This window comes from Mauremys mutica, chromosome 5, assembly GCF_020497125.1.
Source record: "Mauremys mutica isolate MM-2020 ecotype Southern chromosome 5, ASM2049712v1, whole genome shotgun sequence".
NCBI classification, from domain to species: Eukaryota; Metazoa; Chordata; order Testudines; family Geoemydidae; genus Mauremys; species Mauremys mutica.
In genome coordinates this window covers 4,948,540-4,969,468 of record NC_059076.1, presented here as the reverse complement: position 1 = coordinate 4,969,468, position 20,929 = coordinate 4,948,540, and the positions used below count along the sequence as shown (strand labels likewise).

General features: G+C 49.2%; 1 protein-coding gene across 1 annotated transcript in view; it reads left to right on the top strand.

Moving 5' to 3' along the window:
- The first annotated feature begins 2,828 nt into the window (after window positions 1–2,828).
- Window positions 2,829–20,929, top strand: part of MFHAS1 (multifunctional ROCO family signaling regulator 1) — a 132,108-nt gene continuing 114,007 nt past the window's right edge. The window contains exon 1 of the mRNA XM_045018491.1: window positions 2,829–6,072. Coding sequence (XP_044874426.1) covers window positions 2,829–6,072 — 3,244 coding nt within the window. The remainder of the gene's footprint in view (window positions 6,073–20,929) is intronic.

The following is a 20,929-nucleotide window of genomic DNA, read 5'->3' as shown; positions in this document are numbered from 1 at the left end:
AACCCTGATGTGGTACTAGGCCTACCTATCAAGTAGACAGCAGCACTAGCTATTTCTTAGAACAGCAGCACACTCTGCCCCCAGGATGGGCAGCCCCACCTGACTGGTGAACGGGCTTTATATACTGTCCCAGTTGCGGGGCGGACTCTCAGTCAGGTGACCTGCCAGTTTCCCGCCTTTGGGCGGAAAAAAGCATCAAAACCAAAAGGGGTGGGGAAGAAGGGTACCCAACATGGATTCCAGGTTGTTGCTGGAAATCCAAGGTGGCATGTGGGACAAATGTGAAAAATCCCCTTGCCCAAAGTGCCCTGGGAAAGATGGGCAGAGTGAGAAGCCAGGAGCTCTTGAGTTCTAGTGCTAGCTCATTCACCAGCAGCTATTATTTCAGTCTGTTGCACAACTCTTCTTTTTGAGGTCTTGTTCATAGTCATCTGTAGAAGGCCAGCAAGCGTCATTCCCTTCCTTCACAAACATTGCTTCTGGCAGAGCTAGAACACAGATCTCTGAAAGGGTGGATCAACTCTCAGCCATGCTGCCTTTCAGAAAGGCTGGTCTGCAACCACTAGACCAAATTCCCTTCGCAGGACCAGGCACAGAACCCAGAAATCCCAATACCCAGGGCCGTCCTTAGGCATACGCAGCACACGCAGCTGCCTAGGGCACCATGACATTTGGAGCACCAAATTGCCCCAAATTTCATGGTGCCCTAGGCAGCTGCATGCTGCATACGTGGCAGCACCAGCCCTGGCGACCAGCCCTATCCCTTGGCTGGCCCCCCTGCAAGGAGCAGGGCCGTCCTTAGGGGAGTGTCGGGCCCCGGACAACTCCCTCTTACCCTTCCCCCCTGCTCCACCCCCAGCAACCCCGCACTCACTGGCAGCAGTGGGAAGCGGAGTAACTCACACTCACCAGCAGCGGGAAGCAGAGAGACGCGGTCCCAGCCCGCTCCACTTCCCTTGCCCTGGCTCCAGCCATGTCCCTCGGGTTGGGGAAAGGATGCCCCCAGCTCTCACTGGCGAGGGGAAGCGGAGCGCTGCAGCTGGGAGCTGGTGGAGTAGAGTGGGCTAGGGCCGGGCTGCTCCACTTCCCGCTGCTGACGGTGGGGGGGGGGGATCCCTTCCCCCAAGCACCCTCTCCCAAGCGACACGGCTGGGGCCAGGGTGAGGGAAGCGGAGCAGACTGCTCCTGGACCCCCCGCTAATCCCCTGGGCCACTCTGGGCCTGTGAGGCCCCCATAAGTGGCCCCCCACAGCTCCTGCCTCCCAGACCTTGGGGGGGAGGCCTGGGGCCCCACAAAGCCCCCCACAAATGGCTAGGGATAGCCCTACATTGGCAAAATTCTACTGTTCTCCCCAATATTCTACTGTTGTCTAGCAAATGTGTGTCACTATTGGCAAAAGACACTCCCCCACCCCCAGCAGTTGGGGTGCAGAGAAAGTGACCGTCTGATTTCACAACCCCCATGTGGCAAAGTGGGGTTTTCCCCCTTGTTATGTTGTATGTGAGTCTTACTGTCCTGTACGGACACTGTACCTCGGTTTCCCTGTGTGTTGCACCAATGCCTAGGTGGTGGGAATTGGGGGTGTGACTATTGCTGAGGCCCCTGGGGCAGGTGAGACTGCCCCAGCTGCCTGCATGTAAGCGATGGCCGGTGGCCTTCATAACCTGAGAACCAGGAGCGGGATGCGACCAGGTGACACTGTGCCTGGGAAGGAGGACAAAGACCAGAGGAGGAGCAACAGGCGTGTCAGAGGCCAGGCAGCAGAGTTCAGGGCAGTCTGCTATGGGGGGCTCAAGGAGGGAGGAGTCCAGGGCATCTGGGGTTCTCCTAATATGGACTTGGCTGAAAAATCACTGATTTCTGTGCTAATGAGTTTTGCGCGATGTTGTGTTCCTGTGGACGAATAAACCTTCTATTTGACTCACTGGCTGAGAGTCATGGCTGACTGTGGAGTCGGGGTGCAGGGTCCTTTGGCTTCCTCAGAAGCCCTGCCCAGCCCAGCCCAGGCGGACTCGCTGCGGGAAGCGCACGGTGAAACAGGGATGCTGAAGGCTCTGAGGTCAGACCCAGGAAGGCTCCTGCCCCGACGACACTGTGCTCAGAGCCGTGCTGAACCGGAGTCCTGACTGGCTTCCTTGGGAGCAGTTCCGGAGCAGCGCCCCCCCTGACACCCTGTAACTCAAGGGGACCCTGCTGCGCTGCGAACCGAACCCCTGTAACTCAAGGGGACCCTGCTGCGCTGTGAACCGAACCCCTGTAACTCAAGGGGACCCTGCTGCGCTGTGAACCGAACCCCTGTAACTCAAGGGGACCCTGCTGCGCTGTGAACCGAACCCCTGTAACTCAAGGGGACCCTGCTGCGCTGTGAACCGAACCCCTGTAACTCAAGGGGCCCGCTTGGCTCTAGGTGGGGACACAGCAGTGGGTGGCGCTGTTTTACAGGCCGGCTCGTCACGCCGGGCGGGGGCGGGGGGTGCCAGATGTGGCGCCGCGGGGCTGTCGGGGGCGAAGGGCTGGTGGGGGCGCGGGGCGCGGAGCCCAGGCCGGGGTGAGGGAGGCGGGAAGGGCGCTGGGGGCGGAGATCGGGGCGGGGCCGGGTCCCACCCCTGGCGCTGGGGGCGGGGTGGCCGGCTACGCACGGGGGCGGGGCGGGCTGGGCCCTCCCCCGGCGGCGCTCCGCTCCTCGCTCCCGGAGCCGGCCCGGCGCGGAGCATGGGGCTGGCGGCTGCCGGGGCGCCGGCGGGCTGGGGCGGTCCCGGCGCCGAGCGCTCCGCGGCCCGGCCCGGCCGGTAGGGCAGCCCCGCTCCCGCCCCGCTCCCCGCGGGCTATGGCCGAGCCCGAGCCCCCCGCGGCGGCGGCCCGGCGCTGGCGAGACGCCGCCCTGCGCGCCCGCAAGCTGCGGAGCAACCTGCGGCAGCTGAGCCTGGGCCCCCGCGAGGAGCCGGAGCCGGAGCCCGCCGGGCCGCCCGCGCTTGGCCGCCCGCCGCTGCCCGCCGGGCCGGGCGAGCCGGCGGCGCTGAGCCTGAGCGGGCGCGGCCTGGAGGAGCTGCCCGAGGGGCTGGGCGCGGCGCTGGGCGGCCTGCGCGTCCTCAGCCTGCGCAGGAACCGCCTCTCCCGGCTGCCCGCCGCGCTGCGCCACCTGGGCCGCCTGGCCGAGCTCGACCTCAGCCACAACCGGCTGGGCGGCCTGGGCGACGGCGAGGCGCTGGCGCCGCTGCGGGAGCTGCGCAAGCTGAGCCTGAGCCACAACCGGCTGGGCGCGGAGGGCGCGGCGCTGCCCGGGCGGCTGGGCGCGCTGCGGCAGCTGGAGGAGCTGGACCTGAGCTTCAACCGCCTGCGCCGCCTGCCCGAGGCGCTGGGCCGCCTGCAGCGCCTGCGCTCGCTGGACGTGGACCACAACGAGCTGCCCGCCTTCCCGGCGCCGCTGCTGGAGCTGGGCGCGCTGGAGGAGCTGGACTGCTCCGGCAACCGGCAGCTGCGCGCCCTGCCCGAGGGCATCGCCGCCCTGCGCTGCCTGAAGATCCTCTGGCTGAGCGGCACGGGGCTGGGCAGCCTGCCCGAGGGGCTGTGCCAGCTGGGCGCCCTGGAAAGCCTCATGCTGGACGGCAACCAGCTGCGGGCCCTGCCCCCCGGCTTCGGCCGCCTCCAGCGCCTCAAGATGCTGAACCTCTCCTCCAACTTGCTGGGCGAGTTCCCCGAGGCCGTGCTTGCCCTGCCCAGCCTGGAGGAGCTCTACCTGAGCCGCAACCAGCTCACCCTGCTGCCCGCCCGCCTCTGCCAGCTGCACCAGCTCCGCACCCTCTGGCTGGACAACAACCGCATCCGCTACCTGCCCGACTCTGTTGTTCAGCTCCACAGCCTGGAGGAACTCGTGCTGCAGGGCAACCAGATCGCCATCCTGCCCGAGGGCTTTGGGCAGCTCTCCCGGGTCACCCTCTGGAAGATCAAGGACAACCCGCTCATCCAGCCCCCTTACGAGGTTTGCATGAAGGGCATCCCCTACATTGCCGCTTACCAGCAGGAGTTGGCGCACTCCCAGCCTGCTCTCAAGCCCCGGCTCAAGCTGGTCCTCATGGGCCTGAAGGATGCTGGCAAGACCCTGCTGAGAAGGTGCCTGATGGAGGAGGAGAGGCAGAGAGACTCCCCCCTGGCTGCAGCTGGCAAAGATGCTGGGAGAACCCAGCAGCAACAAGACAGCACCCTGGGCCCGACTCCCGTAGGTGTTGGGAAAATACAGCTAGGACATAGCCCCATTACTGAGCCCCGAGATGCTTTGTCTTCTAAAGGCTCCTCTCTAGGATATGCCTCCATTGAGCAGCAGGACCCGCTGCTGTCTCCGTCCCTTAAAGTTGCTGGAAAAATCAAGTTAGAATGCCAGGATGTCTGCCTGTTTCCGTCCCCAAAAGTTAATGGGGAAGCCCAGATAGGACACTTCCCCATGCTGCTGGAGCGAAATGCCCCCCTGACACCATTGGTAGCAGGACTTCCAGGCACCAGCCAGGGCATCGAGGTGACAGACTGGACGGCAGATGTAGAGAGGGGTCTGACCTTCATTGTGTATGAGCTGGCGGGTGACCCTAGCTATGATGTGATCCAATCCTTCTTCCTTTCGCCGGGAGCCCTGTATGTGCTGGTGGTGAACCTGAGTGCCTACACCCCACATTGCTTCTACTCCGCAGTGGGCTACTTCCTGCACTGGCTAGGTGCCAAAGTGCCCCATGCTGTAGTGTGCATGGTGGGCACCCATGCTGACCTGTGTGCTGAGCGGGAATTGGAGGAAAAGTGCCTGGACATCCACCACCAAATTGCCCTGCAGGAGAAGCGGGATGCCGAGGGACTCCAGAGTTTGGCCCAGCAGGTGGACGATGCCCTGGGACAGGACTTTGACCTGCGTTGCTCCAGCCCCCACACTGCCTTCTATGGGGTTTCAGATAAGAACCTGCGGCGCAAGAAGGCCCAGTTCCAGTATCTGCTCAACCACCGGCCGCAGATCCTCTCGCCGGTGCTCGCCATCAGCTGCCAGGACCCCTGCCAGGTGCGCCGCCTGCGGGACAAGCTTCTGTCAGTAGCTGAGCACCGGGACATCTTCCCAAACCTGCATCGGGTGCTACCCAAGTCCTGGCAGGTGCTGGAAGAGCTGCACTTCCAGCCGCAGGCTCAGCAACTGTGGCTCAGCTGGTGGGATTCGGCACGGCTGGGCTTGCAGGCGGGCCTGACCGAGGACCGACTCCAGAGCGCCCTGTCCTATCTGCATGAAAGTGGCAAGCTGCTGTACTTCGAGGAGCATTTGACTCTGCGGGAGTATGTATTCCACAATCTGCCCAGGCTCATTGACATCCTCAATGTCTTCTGCCAGCAGGACACCACGGTGCTGCTCCAGAAATTGCTCAGTGACACCCATGTAGATGAACTGAGAACCACCCAGCTCCACCACTACGTGGAAGGATTCCTGCTGCATGGGCTCCTGCCTGCCCACGTTATCCGCCTGCTTCTTAAGCCCCATATTCAGAGCCGGGAGGACCTGCAGCTTATCCTGGAGCTGCTGGAGAAAATGGGGCTCTGCTACTGCATCAATAAGCCCAAATGCAAACCCCTGAATGGGGCTACTGCCTGGTACAAGTTCCCCTGCTATGTGAAGAATGAGGTGCCCCATGCAGAGGCGTGGATTAATGGTACAAACCTGAGTGGACAGTCTCTTGTCATTGAACAGTTGCAGATTGAATACACCTTCCCCTTCATTTTCCCTCCTGGGTTATTTGCACGCTACAGTGTCCAGATTAACAGTCATGTGGTTCAGCGGTCTGATGGCAAATACCAGATTTATGCCTACAGGGGGAAGGTACCTGTGGTGGTGAGTTACAGGCCTGCTAGGAGCACTCTGCAGCCAGATACTCTGTCTATTGCTAGTCACGCATCTCTACCAAATATCTGGACAGCCTGGCAAGCTATTACCCCCTTAGTGGAAGAACTGAATGTACTGCTTCAAGAGTGGCCAGGTCTCTACTACACTGTGCACATCCTCTGTTCCAAGTGCCTTAAAAGAGGATCGCTGAACCCATACGCTTTTCCAGGTAAGGTGTGATTCAGCTTGGCTTTAGTAGCCTTTACATGCTTTAAATATCACTCATTCTTCCAGAGCACTGGTTTCCAAAGCTGTTTTGATTTGTGGGTAACTTTTTTGGGGATAATTCTCTTCCCAGCTTAATTCCATCCCTTCCCTACAACTCCAGTACATAGTTACATGGGAGAACATTAGTATGGCCTGAAGGAGACAGGATCAAAATAAACTTAATCTGCTGCATGGTCATATTTGCCTTTGTCCCCCCTTTTCTAGCTACGTGGTCTATTTTTGTCCCTCAGGGTAGGGTCTTCCCAAGTTGCCTACGCTCTCCACTCTGCGTTTTTCTGTTCACATTGTATTGCTTACTCAAAAACACAAAAAAGGAAGGCTACGAAGCAGCTACTCTGAATGCAAAAAAAGGTTTTTATTTATTTTTTGTTTTAAAAAAGCCTTCAGAAAACCTCAAATTCCTGTCTAGATCTAGGAGGAATAGTCACTTCCTGAATACTGAAGGGTGGTGGTTTGAGCACTGGCCTGCTAAACCCAGGGTTGTGAGTTCAATCCCTGAGGGGGGCACCTAGGGATCTGGGGCAAAATCAGTACTTGGTCCTGCTAGTGAAGGCAGGGGGCTGGTCTCAGTGACCTTTCAGGGTCCGTTCCAGTTCTAGGAGATAGGTATATCTCCATATATTTGTTAAATAGCTCTGCAGACCACCTAGAAGTGGGTCTCAGACCTCAGTTTGAGAGCCATTGTTTGGAGAATAACTCTGAAACATTTTTTAAAACAAATTTTCATAGATGCTTGAAGTATATGTGAAACTTCACTACCACCTCTTTCAAACACCGGTTTTAATCACAATAGTACGTATTTAAGTAATGCAAATTTTCCAGTGGCCTCTGGTTTGGATTCTGTTCCATTTAGTATGTATGCAGATGCTGCTATCTCACTTTGTAAAACTGTTGCCACTTTTGCTGCTACAGCCTCAAAGAGAACTAGAAAAGGATGCGTTAGCAATCGGTGCCTATGTTGGCATAAAATCAAAATAAACTCTTGACCTTAAGCAATGCTCTGAGCTTTCTAGCTCCCCCCCCGCCCCGAAAGTACTTTGAAATATATTTTATTTATTAAGATTTTTAATTGGAAAGGAGGTGGAATAGTACTTAAACTGAGGCTAGTAGGGCTCCTGGTTCAGCTTATGTGGTATAATGTGGATAATTTAAACATTTCTTAAGCTCTTTCAAGCAGAGAGCTGCTAGTTGTGCCCCAGCCTATGTCCTGGCTCAGTCAATTATGTCTCCCCCTCAGTGTATTAAGTTATATAAGTGATTGAAGGGAGAGCATGAGCTTCCATTTCTGAGAGCCATTGGTAGCTATTAAACTATGAGGTGCATATCTGGACTTCTCTTTTGTGGACACACAATACAGTATTCCTTGACTGCTGACCAATCTGGTGTTTACGCTAAATGGAATTAATTTTTTTACTTTTTGCTTTGCTTTTAATTAACTGCAAAGAAAATAAGTAAAATGCACAAATAACAGCAATAAGCACTGCATGTGCCTGCTTCTCTGTCTGGTGGGTGTTTGCTAACCCCTCCCTCCCCCATGATCCATCCTGGTCACTGATTGGGAGGAGGGAGAGCTCAGTAGTTTGAGCATTGGCCTGCTAAACCCAGGGTTGTGAGTTCAATCCTTGAGGGGACCATTTAGGGATTTGGTGCAAAAATCTATCTGGGGATTGGTCCTGCCTTGAGCAGAGGGTTGGACTAGATGACTTTCTGAGGTCTCTTCCAACCCTGATATTCTATGATTCTGTGGGCCAGCAGTGATAATTCCTGGGCTGTAACTGTGTAGTGTTGATAAATGGAGAACAGCACTTATCAGGTGAACTAAATGCATCTAAAAATCAAGTAGAAAGGAAAATCTCTCACTCAGAATTGGCAAAAGCTGTTCTACTAACCTGAGTGAGAGTCATAACAAAACTGCCACTCAGACCTAAAAAATCTCTTTTCCTCTTTGTGTTTAGTCTCCTGAAATTATTGCACTCTGATTTTTCCGGACTTCTTTTTTTTGGTAGCTGTGTGAAGAGTACATGAATTGAAATCTCAGTTGGAATCTGTATGTGTATGCAAGAAATTCCCATCAGTAGTACTGATAAATTGTGTGTGTTACTCTTTTGTGTGAATGCTTTGACTAGTTAAAAGGATGCTTGGAATGGCTCCTATATGTTCATAGAATCTGTTGCAACTCTAAGAAGATTAGACCAGTGCTTCTCAAAGTTGGGCTGCTGCTTGTTCAGGGAAAACCCCTGGCAGCCCAGGCTGGTTTGTTTACCTGCTGCGTCCGCTGGTTCGGCCGATCACAGCTCCCACTGGCCGCGGTTCGCTGCTCCACACCAATGGGGGTGGCGGGAAGTGGCGGCCAGCACATCCCTTGGCCCGCGTTGCTTCCCGCAGCCCCCATTGGCCTGGGACGGCGAACCGCGGACAGTGGGAGCCGCGATCAGCCGAACCTGCAGATGCGGCAGGTAAACAAACCGGCCTGGGCTGCCAGGGGCTTTCCCTGAACAAGTGGTGGACCGGTTTTGAGAAGCACTGGATTAGATATTGTAATTGGAATACTTTCTACTTCTTTGAAAACTTTAACAGAATCGGTCTTCATTTTGAAATAGATTAAAAATATTTGAAATTTGTATCCTATTAACCATACAGACTGTGAGGTATGTCATTTTGTTGTTCAGTTAAGAATTATTACAAGGCAAAAGAGTTTTATACACTCTGTAGGTTAAAGTGTAATTTTGGACACCCAAGAAAACACTATCTCCAGTTTTTCAAAATTGCCCAAAGTCAGTTTCCAGGGTTATCTGATTTTCAAAAAGGCTGTGCACCCAGCAGGTCCTGTTGACTCAAAGCTTCTACTTTTTAAAGTTGGTCTCTGCATTTTACTAAAGAGGTTGAAATGTTCCTCTTTTCTTATGATTGTGCTGTAGACAAAATTCAAGTATTGTTTTAATCAAAGTCAGCTGCATTGCTGTAATGCATCTGGTGAAGACACTGTGCAGTGGGAGAGAGCTCTCTCCTTGGCATAAACTCTGGCTCCATGGGATGCAGTAGCTGTGTTGGTCGGAGAAGCTCTCCTGCTGACACAGCACTTTCCACACCAGTGCTTAGATTGGTATAACTTGCATCTCTCGGGGGTGTGGGTTATACCAAAGTAAGCTGTAGTGGAGACCAAGCCTTAGTTTGTGTCATTTGGGGGGGTTACTTTGTTACCCTTTGTCAGACATCAGAGAATTAAAACAATCTGTTTGCTTTTGGAGAGTACTTGTTCCATTGTTCTCAGACAGTCTCACAAAACCAAATCAGAAATAAGATGTTAAATCGAAGTGGGGAAGTCTGTGCTGGTCTCGGTTGAATCTCAGCCAGCTAGCATTCATCCCAGCTGCAATTTATGTAGGATATGTCTATGTATTTTGGGGCCAGTTTCCAAACCCTTAATGAGGGTTTAAGTGGCTTTGAGAGCCTATAGGGAATCTCTAAGTTTCACTACTGGAAAGCAGTCTGTGTTTGTACATATTGAGCTGATGTTTCAAGTCCGCATTAATATGGCCCAAGACTGTCTCAGATTGGCGGTTATATCAGGTGCAGAGAACTGGTCAAACATGGTTGTGGTGGGACAGAAGTGGCCAAATTTTCATGGAGGGGAAAAAAACCTAGCTAGGATACAGAAAGCAAAGAATAGGATGAAATGGTCAACTTTCATCATGGCCAAAGGTAAGCAGAGGCTTCTTCTGGATACTGTGTGCAGTGTTGGTCACCTAATCTTGAAAAGGCTATTGTAGAACTGGAAGAGCTCAGAAAAGAGGGATGAGAATGAATAAGAAAAACTTTCCTAGGAAGAGAGATTGAAAGACTGGGATTGTTCTTAGAAAGTAAATGAATGAGAAGGGGATAGGATAAATGTACCTACAGTAATGAAGTGCCTTCTAGAAAAGGTAGATCAGGAACTTCTGCTCTTCCTGTCTTCTGTTACAAGGGGACGTGCCATGAGATTAAAAGGTGGGAAATTCATAATTGACAAAAAGGAAATAGTTTTTCATGCAGTCTGTGAGCTCACTGCCACCTGAAGTCATCTGGAATTGCCAGGCTGGATGAGACCCATGTTTTCTAAGGTACTAAGTGGCTAGGACAAGGGTAGGCAACCTATGGCACGTGTGAGCTGATTTTCAGTGGCACTCACACTGCCCGGGTCCTGGCCACCGGTCCAGGGGGGCTCTGCATTTTAATTTAATTTTAAATGAAGCTTCTTAAACAGTTTAAAAACCTTATTTACTTTACATACAACAATAGTTTAGTTGTATATTATAGACTTATCGAAAGAGACCTTCTAAAAATGTTATTACTGGCATGCGAAACCTTAAGTTCGAGTGAATAAATGAAGACTCGGCACGCCACTTCTAAAAGGTTGCCGACCCCTGGGTTAGGAGCTCCTGCTGTTCTTGGGTGAAGGGGAGAACGTTGTTCTCAGTGGGAGCTGCTGGACGCTGAGCTCTTCTGAAGATTTAGCACCAGCTGACTCATATTGAAGTTCACTTTGAAAATTGGAGTTGGTTCTGAATGAAACCACAATATCAGGTGTCAACGTGCTCTCCTTTATTTATAATTAAATTCTAAGCTGCTGTTTTTCATAGGCCCAATTGCTGTGTAGCACCATCTCATGTAATAGAGATTGAGTCTAGCATCTGGCAGCATTTACATAGCCTGCCATGGGAGCTGGGTTTCTTTTTTCTTGCCTTATTTTAACGATAGCTGCTGTAGCTGTTTTGTCCTAGACTTGCATTCTTCTAAAGGATGTTGTTTGTCTTATTGGAGCAAGAGGTCAATCTCATCTAAATCTGTGGGGCAAGGTTTAATTTTTATATAACCACTGGGTGTTTAAAGGTTAGACTGTGGAAAGTCACAGATCAAGCTGAATCAGTTCTGTTGAGTTGGGCTAAGAGGATAGAAGATTAGCTATAAAATGTAAGTAAACTGTAAAACTCTAGCGCTGTTCGTTCCATGTGTCCAGGTTTTCCCTACTATTGAATGTTGGGTTTGGATAATGTAGTTTGCTATAAATAATGGGATACAAACTACTCTGTTTTCCCCAAAGATTTCAATCAGATCTACAGGAAAAAGGCCAAAATGCCAACCTCAAACTGTACATACATACTATGAATTTCATGTTTTGTTGAGGATGCCCAGCACCTGGGATGGCTGATGTATTTTTGTTCTATATTTAATAAATCTAAATGAAATATTACGAGGAGAAAATTGGGCAAGCCCACCTCTCTCTATGGGAGAGATTGTCAGAAACACAGAGATCAGTTAGGTCCCCAGCTTTTTCAGGGTGGATTGATCTAAATCAGCAAGCAGAAAAGCTTGATTTAGATAATTGATTTTAATCATGTTTTGCATTTTGTACATTTTAGTTTTTTTCCCTAAAGAAAGGTTGATTCTCTTTGGTTACCATTAAAACATGTTATTTGCAACTAAATATAATCTGTACACTACATTTGGTGGTTCTTTTTGCTGATCAGGAGGATATGTTATATCTATCCACATTTATTTAAGCAATTAAATAGCTTAACTTACTATGATTCATCTTAATGTTTATATTTTTGTGTTAGAAAATGGTGAACAATGCATTTCTTATTTACTAGATTAATTTTTTTTATTTATAATGTGTCAAGCCCTTTTTGAATGGAAAATAAAATTCAATTAAAAATACACAACTAGCATTTTATTTTTTTGTTAAATAAAACTACTCCAAAGTGCTAGATACATAAGGGAAAAAACTTGATCAAAACATATTTTGCATTTAAAAGTAGCTGATTTATTAAGCAAGGGAAATATCTGTAGCTAATGAATTGAACTATTTTTTTCTGATCCACATGTCCTTCAAGATTTTAGAGCTAGTAGAATTTATCCTCCTATAGTTTTATTCAGATTTTCTGCTTTTTCAATTCCAAGTTGGTTTCTTAACTTTGAATGAGCTAGTAGTCATTGAACTGAACTAGCTGAATAAACTGAAATGAAGCAAATACTCTCTCTGCACCTGCAGAAGAGGCTACTGCGGTCAAAAGCTGGTTTAGCACTTCAGCAAGCTCTGGTTCCAGGTGCTTAGCCAGAGACTTCCACCAGTTCAGTGGTCTGACTTTCTTTAACACTGGACAGCAAATGTTAATATTATTTTTGTATTTAATTTATTTTAAGAGGTTACAATAAATTTAGGCATTAGTATAGATTGTCATAATTTCAAATCTGAAATAAATTTATTAAAAAAAATAAACCTGTTTAAATTAAAAAATTGGATTTTTGATTGAAATCAGATTTTTTTTTTTTTTTTTTTAGTTTTAAAAAAATCAGTATTTGTTCATCCTGACAGCTTGCACTGAAAGTCAGTGGGAAGAAAAACTACCGTTTGCCACCTCTTTTTGGGATTGAGGACCAAATTATCCATGTTAAAGGCGTCTCTGTTAAGCTGCCACCACAGGGAATGGAAAATGCCACAAACTTGCTGCACATGTTGGCAGAAATTTACAAGTTATTTGTAAAAAATACTGATACTTTTTAGAAAGTGACCCCTGGGCTAAAGTTACTGTGCCAAGCACATAATGGATTCCTTGATACAGTGGAACCTCAGAGTTACGAACACTTCGGGAATGGAGGTTGGTTGTAGCTCTGAAATGTTCGTAACTCTGAACAAAACGTTATGGGTGTTTTCAAATGTTTACAACCGATCATTGACTTAATACAGCTTTGGAACGTCCTCATGCAGAAGAAAAATGCTTTTTTTAACCATTGTTATTTAAATTAAATAAGCACAGAAACAGTTTCCATACCTTTTCCTTTTTTATTAAAACTTTCCCTTTATTTTTTTAGTAGTTTATATTTCACACATTACTTTTTTTTAATTTGACTCTGCTGCTGACTGCGTACTACCAGTTCCAAATGAAGTGTGTGGTCGACTTCTCAGTTTGTAGCTCTGGTGTTCGTAACTCTGAGATTCTATTGTTGTAGTGGGCAGCCTGCGGCCCATCAGGGTAATCTGCTGGCAGGCCGCGAGACAGTTTGTTTACATTGACTGTCCGCAGGCATGCCTGCCCGCAGCTCCCACTGTCCGCGGTTCGCAGTTCCTGGCCAATGGGAGCTGCGGGAAGTGGCGTGGGCTGCAGGGACATGCTGGCTGCCGGTTTCTGCAGCTCCCATTGGCAGGGAATGGTGAACCGTGGTACTGGGAGCTGCGGGTGGCCGTGCCTGCGGACGGTCAATGTAAACAAACTGTCTTGCGGCCTGCCAGCGGATTACCCTGACGGGCTGCAGGATGCCCACCATTGTTCTACTGTATTGTTTTTTTCTTCTTTGAGTGCTTGCTCATGTCCATCCCGTGCTAGGTGTGCGAATACTCATGTGTACGGTGGCTGGAGATTTTTCCCTTAGCAGTATCGGTAGGGCTGGCTCTGGCACCCTCTAGAGTCCTGTGCTCATGCGCTGGTATATGGGGTGCTGCCGGCCCCACGCCCTTTCAGTTCCTTCTTACCACCAGTGATGGTGGCTGGAACACTCTTTGCTCTTGCAAGTGCCATTAGCATTTGTTTCTCGACTCTCAGTTGTTTTCTTGTAAGTAGCTGAATAGTTAGTTATCTGTTGTTTGACCTGCCCTCCGTCCCTGCTGTTGGAGCAAGAAGAAACGGAGAGGGTGTGGGGCCAATGGCGACCCATATACTGGCACATGAGTGTGGGACTCCAGAGGGCGCCAGAGCCAGCCCTATGGATATTGCTAAGGGAGAAACCACCTGCTGCTGTGCATGTGGGCGCGCGAACACCTAGCATGGAATGGACATGAGCAACACATCTCGAAGAACAACCGTTACCAAAAGGTAAGTAACCGTCTTTGATAAAATGTTACTAAAGCAGTAGGAAACTTGCCAACATATTAGAAGTTCCCAGTGCAACAATTATTACATATTTAAGCTGTCTGGAGTTTCTGATAAGCTTAATACTATATACTAATGTTGATTATTGATTGGGTAAAAATTCTGTAACAACTGTGTAGAAAAGCAGTAGTTCAATAAAACTCTTCTTTAAAGGAAAGAAGATTGGTAGGCTGGCAATGTGGCCTATCCTTTTTCATGGTGGCGCAGAGTCTGCACCTTTTTAATGCAAATAACACTTGATTTTTTTATTTTTTAAAAATAAATGCTGTAAAATCCTTATTTCCCTCTCCTCCCTCCTGCCCCCTTTCTTAAAATGTTTGGGTCGCCCCAAACTCACAAATAACCCGTCAGTAAGGAGTCAGCATGTCTGCGTGCGGTGAAAGCAAATTGTCAAGGGACTATATTATAAATTACAGTTAGGAAAAACAGTTTTTAAACAATAAGGAAAGATTACAATTATTGTACTTTGTTAAGGCATCCTGGGCAAACAGTATAAAATGGGTTTATTAATTCAGCAAAGTTTCCCTTAATCTTAATCAGCTGGTGTCTTGGTGCCAGCGTGGCAGCACATTGCTTGAAGGCAGTCATCTCTTGCTGTAGGCCCTTATGATGATTCCCCAGCTCAGCGACAATAGTGTAATACTGTGTTCAGTTGAATGGATCTTTCAGTTTGGCTAGTGAAGCAAAACAGAATTCCGTGCCTTTATTGCATTACTTTTTAGACTTGCTGAAATTTGTTTGTGTAGGAAGTGACCTGTAAAAGGGATGCACTGCTTTGAATTGCTCTTTGTTTTGTATTATGTAAATGTTAATTAACAGCCACTTTTCTGAGTTTGTTTATTTTGTTGATGTAAAGCTCATGTAGATTTTTGCTTTATGGATTAGATTGACTGCATTCATATTAAGACTAGTTTCTGCTGTGTTTCATCACCTCTGCTAATGAGTCTTGTGAACTGGCTGGAGACACTGTTCTATAGTGATCTCCTTTATCTCTGACCAGGTGTATCAGAATCTTGTATTGTTTGCTTCGTTTAAAAACTTGATAACTCGTAGTTCTAGTGGCATTAACTTACATTGTTAGGGTACTATTCAGTAGGCTTAGTGTGATTAGAATCTCATGTCTTAAATATGCGTGCCTTTGACAGCAGTATGAGTGGAATTGCATTTAAGACTGGATGTTTTTTCTAAAAGGATCTGCTGTAGGAATTATTTTGTGTTTATACAGGAGGTCACAATGGTCCCTTCTGGCCATGGACTCTGTGAATAATCTGCTCATGTAAAGTAAGCTAGAGAGAAAAGGTTCAAATTTCTTTAAACATCACTGGTTTTGTGAAAAATTCTTTGAAGAGATGTTTGTTTTTAGCATTAAAGATGATAACCCTGTATGTCTCTCTTACAGCGGGAAAATACTGTTAATAGGCAATCCAGTGATCAGAATCATTGCGGAGCGTTACTTTAAATAGTGGGAGCAAAAGGAGAGGGAGAAGTGTGAGGCAGTGTGAGAGGAAAAAGAGGACTAGAGAGAGTGAAGGATGTGGTGAGGTGACCTGAGGAACAGTCAGTTGGTCAAATGACCTTGTATGGCAGTGACTCATTGGTATTGGAAATCCAATTCTCACTGCCTAACCAAGCAAGAGCTGTTTCCACCTAAGCCAAAACACATTGGGAACTGATCTGAGCTGTGGCACTGCAGACACAGCTGTTCTCTTCCACTTTCTGCTGTTTGTCAGATTGAGTTTAGAAAGATGTTGAAATGCCACTTAAGAAGCAGTGTGCCTTTGTGGATTTGAGCACCAGGTTGGGCATTGGATGCTCTCAAGTGCCAATCTGCCAGAGATATGTAGCCTTCATCTGTGTCTGATTCCCCATCTGTAAAGTGGGGATGATCATTCTTACCTACCTCCCTGGAGGATAATCTAATGCATGTTTGTATGGTGCGTTGCAAATGTAAACAGCTGTGCAACAGTATGGACCAGGGGTCTCAAACTCAAATGTCCACGAGGGCCACATGAGGACTAGTGCATTGACCAGAGGGCCGCATCACTGACACCCCCCCCCCTTTCTGCCTCTGGCCCTGCCCCCACTCCACCCCTTCCATTAGGGCCCGCCTCTTCCCACCCCTTCCCTGCCCCATTCCAGCACCTTCCCCAAAGTCCCCACCCCAATGCTGCCCCTGGGGGTGCAGAAAGGGTGCAGGGTGCAGCGGGGGCTCAGGGCAGGGAGTTGGGGTGTGGGGTGCAAGAGGGTGAGGGGTGTGTTACGGGTGCAGCAGGTGGCTCAGGGCAGAGAGTTGGTGTGTGGGGTGCAGTGGGGGTGTGTTACGGGTGCAGGATGCGGCAGGGGGCTCAGGGCAGAGAGTTGGTGTGTGGGGTGCAGTGGGGGTGTGTTACGGGTGCAGGATGCGGCAGGGGGCTCAGGGCAGGGAGTTGGTGTGTGGGGTGCAAGAGGGTGAGGGGTGTGTTACGGGTGCAGGATGAGGCAGGTGGCTCAGGGCAGAGAGTGCAGGAGGGGTGCAGGATGCGGCAGGGGGCTCAGGGCAGGGAGTTGGTGTGTGGGGTGCAAGAGGGTGAGGGGTGTGTTACGGGTGCAGGATGCAGCAGGGGGCTCAGGGCAGGGAGTTGGGGTGCAGGAGGGGTTCAGGGTGCGAGCTCCAGCCCGGTGCCGCCTGCCTGCCTGCCCTGGCCCCCGGCCCCCAGCCCCCAGCCCCGCGCTGCTCTGCTCCGTTCCAGGAAGCAGCTGGAACCATGTCCCTGGGGGAGGGGGAGGGGCTCAGGGTTCCGTGCGTCTGCTGCTCTTGCCGCTCCTCCAGGTACCTCCCACGAAGCTCCCATTGGCCGCAGTTCCTTGTTCCCAGCCAATGGGAGCTGCGGGGGGCGGTGCCTGGAAGGAGGCAATGCAGGAGCCCCCTGCCTCCCCCCCCCCCCCCGGACCGAAGGGGCGCGCTGCCAGCTGCGTCAGAGAGCGGCGCGGGGCTCGCAGCGCCACGGGGGGCAATCCCGCAGAGGGGCCTGCAGGGGTGGGTGGGGGGTGCGGGGAGCTTGGCAGGCCACATGCAAGAGCCCCACGGGCCGCGTGCTTGAGAGCTCTGGTATGGACAATACAGGTCTAACCTTCAGGCAGTGTCGTATGCTCTGCAGTCTCCTTGATGCTGGAGTATTAAGCAGCTATCTGCTTACAGTAGCTTGGCCTGTACTCTAGTAAGGGACTCTGGTTAATGACAGCACAGACTAACTGGCTCTCACTTACTTCCTTCTGGCAGGCTCATTGCTGGGAAAAATTGAGGCCTGGTCTACACTACGCGTTTAAACCGATTTTAGGAGCGTTAAACCGATTTAACGCCGCACCCGTCCACACTAAGAGGCCCTTTATATCGATATAAAGGGCTCTTTAAACCGGTTTCTGTACTCCTCCCCGACGAGAGGAGTAGCGCTAATATCGGTATTACCATATCGGATTAGGGTTAATGTGGCCGCAAATCGACAGTATTGGCCTCCGGGCGGTATCCCACAGTGCACCACTGTGACCGCTCTGGACAGCAGTCTGAACTCGGATGCAGTGGCCAGGTAGACAGGAAAACCCCCGCGAACTTTTGAATATCATTTCCTGTTTGCCCAGCGTGGAGCTCCGATCAGCACGGGTGGCGATACAGTCCCAAATCTAAAAAGAGCTCCAGCATGGACCGTACGGATGTGATCGCTGTATGGGCAGACAAATCTGTTCTATCAGAGCTCTGTTACAGAAGACGAAATTCCAAAGCATTTTTAAAAAATCTCCAGACAGAGGGCACAGCAGGGACTCAGCACACTGCTGCGTGACAAGCGTAACGGAAAGCCAAAGAATCAAATGGACGCTCATGGAGGGAGGGAGGAGGGACTGAGGACTCCAGCTATCCCACAGTTCCTGCAGTCTCTGAAAAGCATTTGCATTCTTGGCTGAGCTCCCAATGCCTGTAGGGTCAAACACATTGTCCGGGGTGGTTCAGGGCATAGCTCATCAATTTACCACCCTCACCCACCCCCAGAAGTAAAAGGGAAAAAAATCATCTCTTGACTTTTTTAAATGTCACCTTATGTCTACTGAATGCTGCTGGTAGACGCGATGCTGCGGCAGTGAACTGCAGCATCCTCTTCCCCCCACCCTGGTGGCAGATGGTACAATATGACTGCTATCCATTGTCATCATCAGCCTGGTGGCAGACGGTATGGTGCAGAAGGACTGGTATCCGTCCTCATCATCAGCCCGTGAGTGCTCCTGGCTGGCCTCAGGTGAGGTCGGCCGGGGGCGCCTGGGTAGATGGTACAGAACAGCTGGTAACCGTCTTCATCATAGCAACTGGGGGCTGAGCTCCATCAGCCCCCACCCTTCATGTGTAAAGAAAAGATTCTGTTCTGCCTGGACTATCATAGCAGCGGGATGCTGGGCTCCTCTCCCCCAAACTGCTTAATGTCCTGTCTGGACTATCATAGCAGCTGGAGGCTGCCTTCCCCTCATTTTATCTCACTAACAAGTCACTGTTTCATATTCCTGCATTCTTTATTACTTCATCACACAAATGGGGGGGACACTGCAATGGTAGCCCAGGAAGGCTGGGGGAGGAGGGAAGCAACAGGTTGGGTTGTTGCAGGGGCACCCCCTGTGAATGGCATGCAGCTCATCATTTCTGCATGATCTGACACGGAGCGGCTGTGCTCTCTGGTTCTCTGATGTACTAGAGAACCAGTGTACTTGCCCCATATTCTAGGCAGGACTGATTCTATTTTTAGATACCATAAAGGAGGGATTGACTCGGGGAGTCATTCCCATTTTTGTCTTTTGCGCCCCCGGCCGACCTCAGCCAGGGGCACCCATGACAGCAGCAGACAGTACAGTACAGAAGGACTGGTAACAGTCATCTCATTGCCAATTTACAATGGCAGCAGACGGTACAGAACGACTGATAACCGTCTCTGCTATCATGCAAAAGCAAATGAATGCTGCTGTGTAGCGCTGCTGTATCGCCTCTGTCAGCGGCATCTAGTACACATACGATGACAGGCTTCATGATTGCCATGCTATGGCGTCTGCCAGGGCAATCCAGGGAAAAAGGGTGCGAAATGATTGTCTGCCGTTGCTTTCCCAGAGGAAGGAATGACTGACGACATTTACCCAGAACCACCCGTGACAATGATTTTTGCCCCATCAGGCACTGGGATCTCAACCCAGAATTCCAAGGGGCGGGGGAGACTGCGGGAACTATGGGATAGCTACGGAATAGCTACCCACAGTGCAACGCTCCAGAAATCGATGCTAGCCTCGGACCGTGGATGCACACCACCGAATTAATGTGCTTAGTGTGGCCGCGTGCACTCAACTTTATACAATCTGTTTTACTAAACCGGTTTATGTAAAATCAGAATAATCCCGTAGTGTAGACGTACCCTGAGAGAGAGTATTCAATGAAACAAGTTCTTGGTCATATTCGAAGGCTAGAAAATCACTAAAGTAGGATTTTTTTATTTGATTTTTCTGTTACGATTTGTCTAATGAAAATAGCTTTTTGGATTAAATATAAGAAAATTACTTATTCCCTCCCCTCCCCCCCGAGAGAATTAAGAGAACTAGCTGAAGTCAAATAGCCATTTGAATGGGGCTGTTGGCCCAGGTGATCTTATAGGACACTGATTAAGGGCTATGCTATTTTCAGTCTGTCTTTGTCATCTGATTACAGAAAGGAGAGAGAAGCCCTACAAAAAGCAGGGTGGATAAAAATCAGTGATTTAAAAAAAAATGGATTTTTTGATATTTTTTTTTCCCTCAAAAACATTTTATCTAAAGATAGTTTTAATTGATACATTATAGCTCAAAATTAACTCATCACGGAATAGAGATTATAAATTCTCATTCTATAGTTTGAGACAATATATTCATGTTTAAGAAAAGTTTTGTAAATGAGTTTCAATAGTTCATGGATTGGGGACCCAATTTTATGGGGTTTCAGGGGCTTCTGTATAGATTATGTAGGTTAATCTTGCTCAGTCTAGAAGGTACCATCAGAGATGCTTAGTTTTGCAGTTCTCAAATTGTGGATTTGTGTCTCCAGAGGTAACATGCTTGTTAACAACAAAAATGTTTTAAAGTAAATAATATATAGAGGTGAGAAATAACAGACCTCAACCCTATTGTCCCTCTGCAAATTTGTGTACACGGAGTCAATCCCTTACCCCTTTCTAAAAGTGAAAAGTTTCAAAAAGTTCAATGAATAGAATATTGTTGGGGGCAGAATAGATCTGGACAAGGAGAAGTCGTCTGGAGATAAATGTAAGAAGGGCGGGACAGGCAGTAGAAACAAAAGTGAAACTGTTTGAGCATCATATTCCAGAAGTCTTGAGGTCTTTCTGAGTGTAGCCTTCATTGATTTGAGATCTACCATACCGTTCTCGCACTAGAAGGGAAAACCTATAATGGCAGCAGGCCATACAAGAGACCCAGTTTGGGAATAAGAACCATTCAAGAAGTATGTTTGATGATGATGTTTTAAAGAAATTCACAGCAGTGAACTGGTGAAAGTCACTTAAGCACTTGGATTCAGGGACTGTTGAAGTGATAATCTCATTTTTAACAGCAGTAGGTTCTTCTGCTGGTGTAGAAAGAATATTTTCTTCCTTTGGACTAATTCATTCCAAATTGAGAAATGGTTTGTGACCTGAAAAAGCAGGAAAGCTTGTTTTTCTTTTCCAGATTATGAACAATTAGGAAAATGAAGGTTAAAGACGACTGAGTTAGCTGCAGAAGCCAGTATTTTAAGTTTCTCATGTTGACCTGGCTGACAGTCGATTTATTTATTTATTTAAATTTCATTTAACTATTAAAAACAATTTTAACAAAAACAAACCTGATTTTAAAAAACTTGAA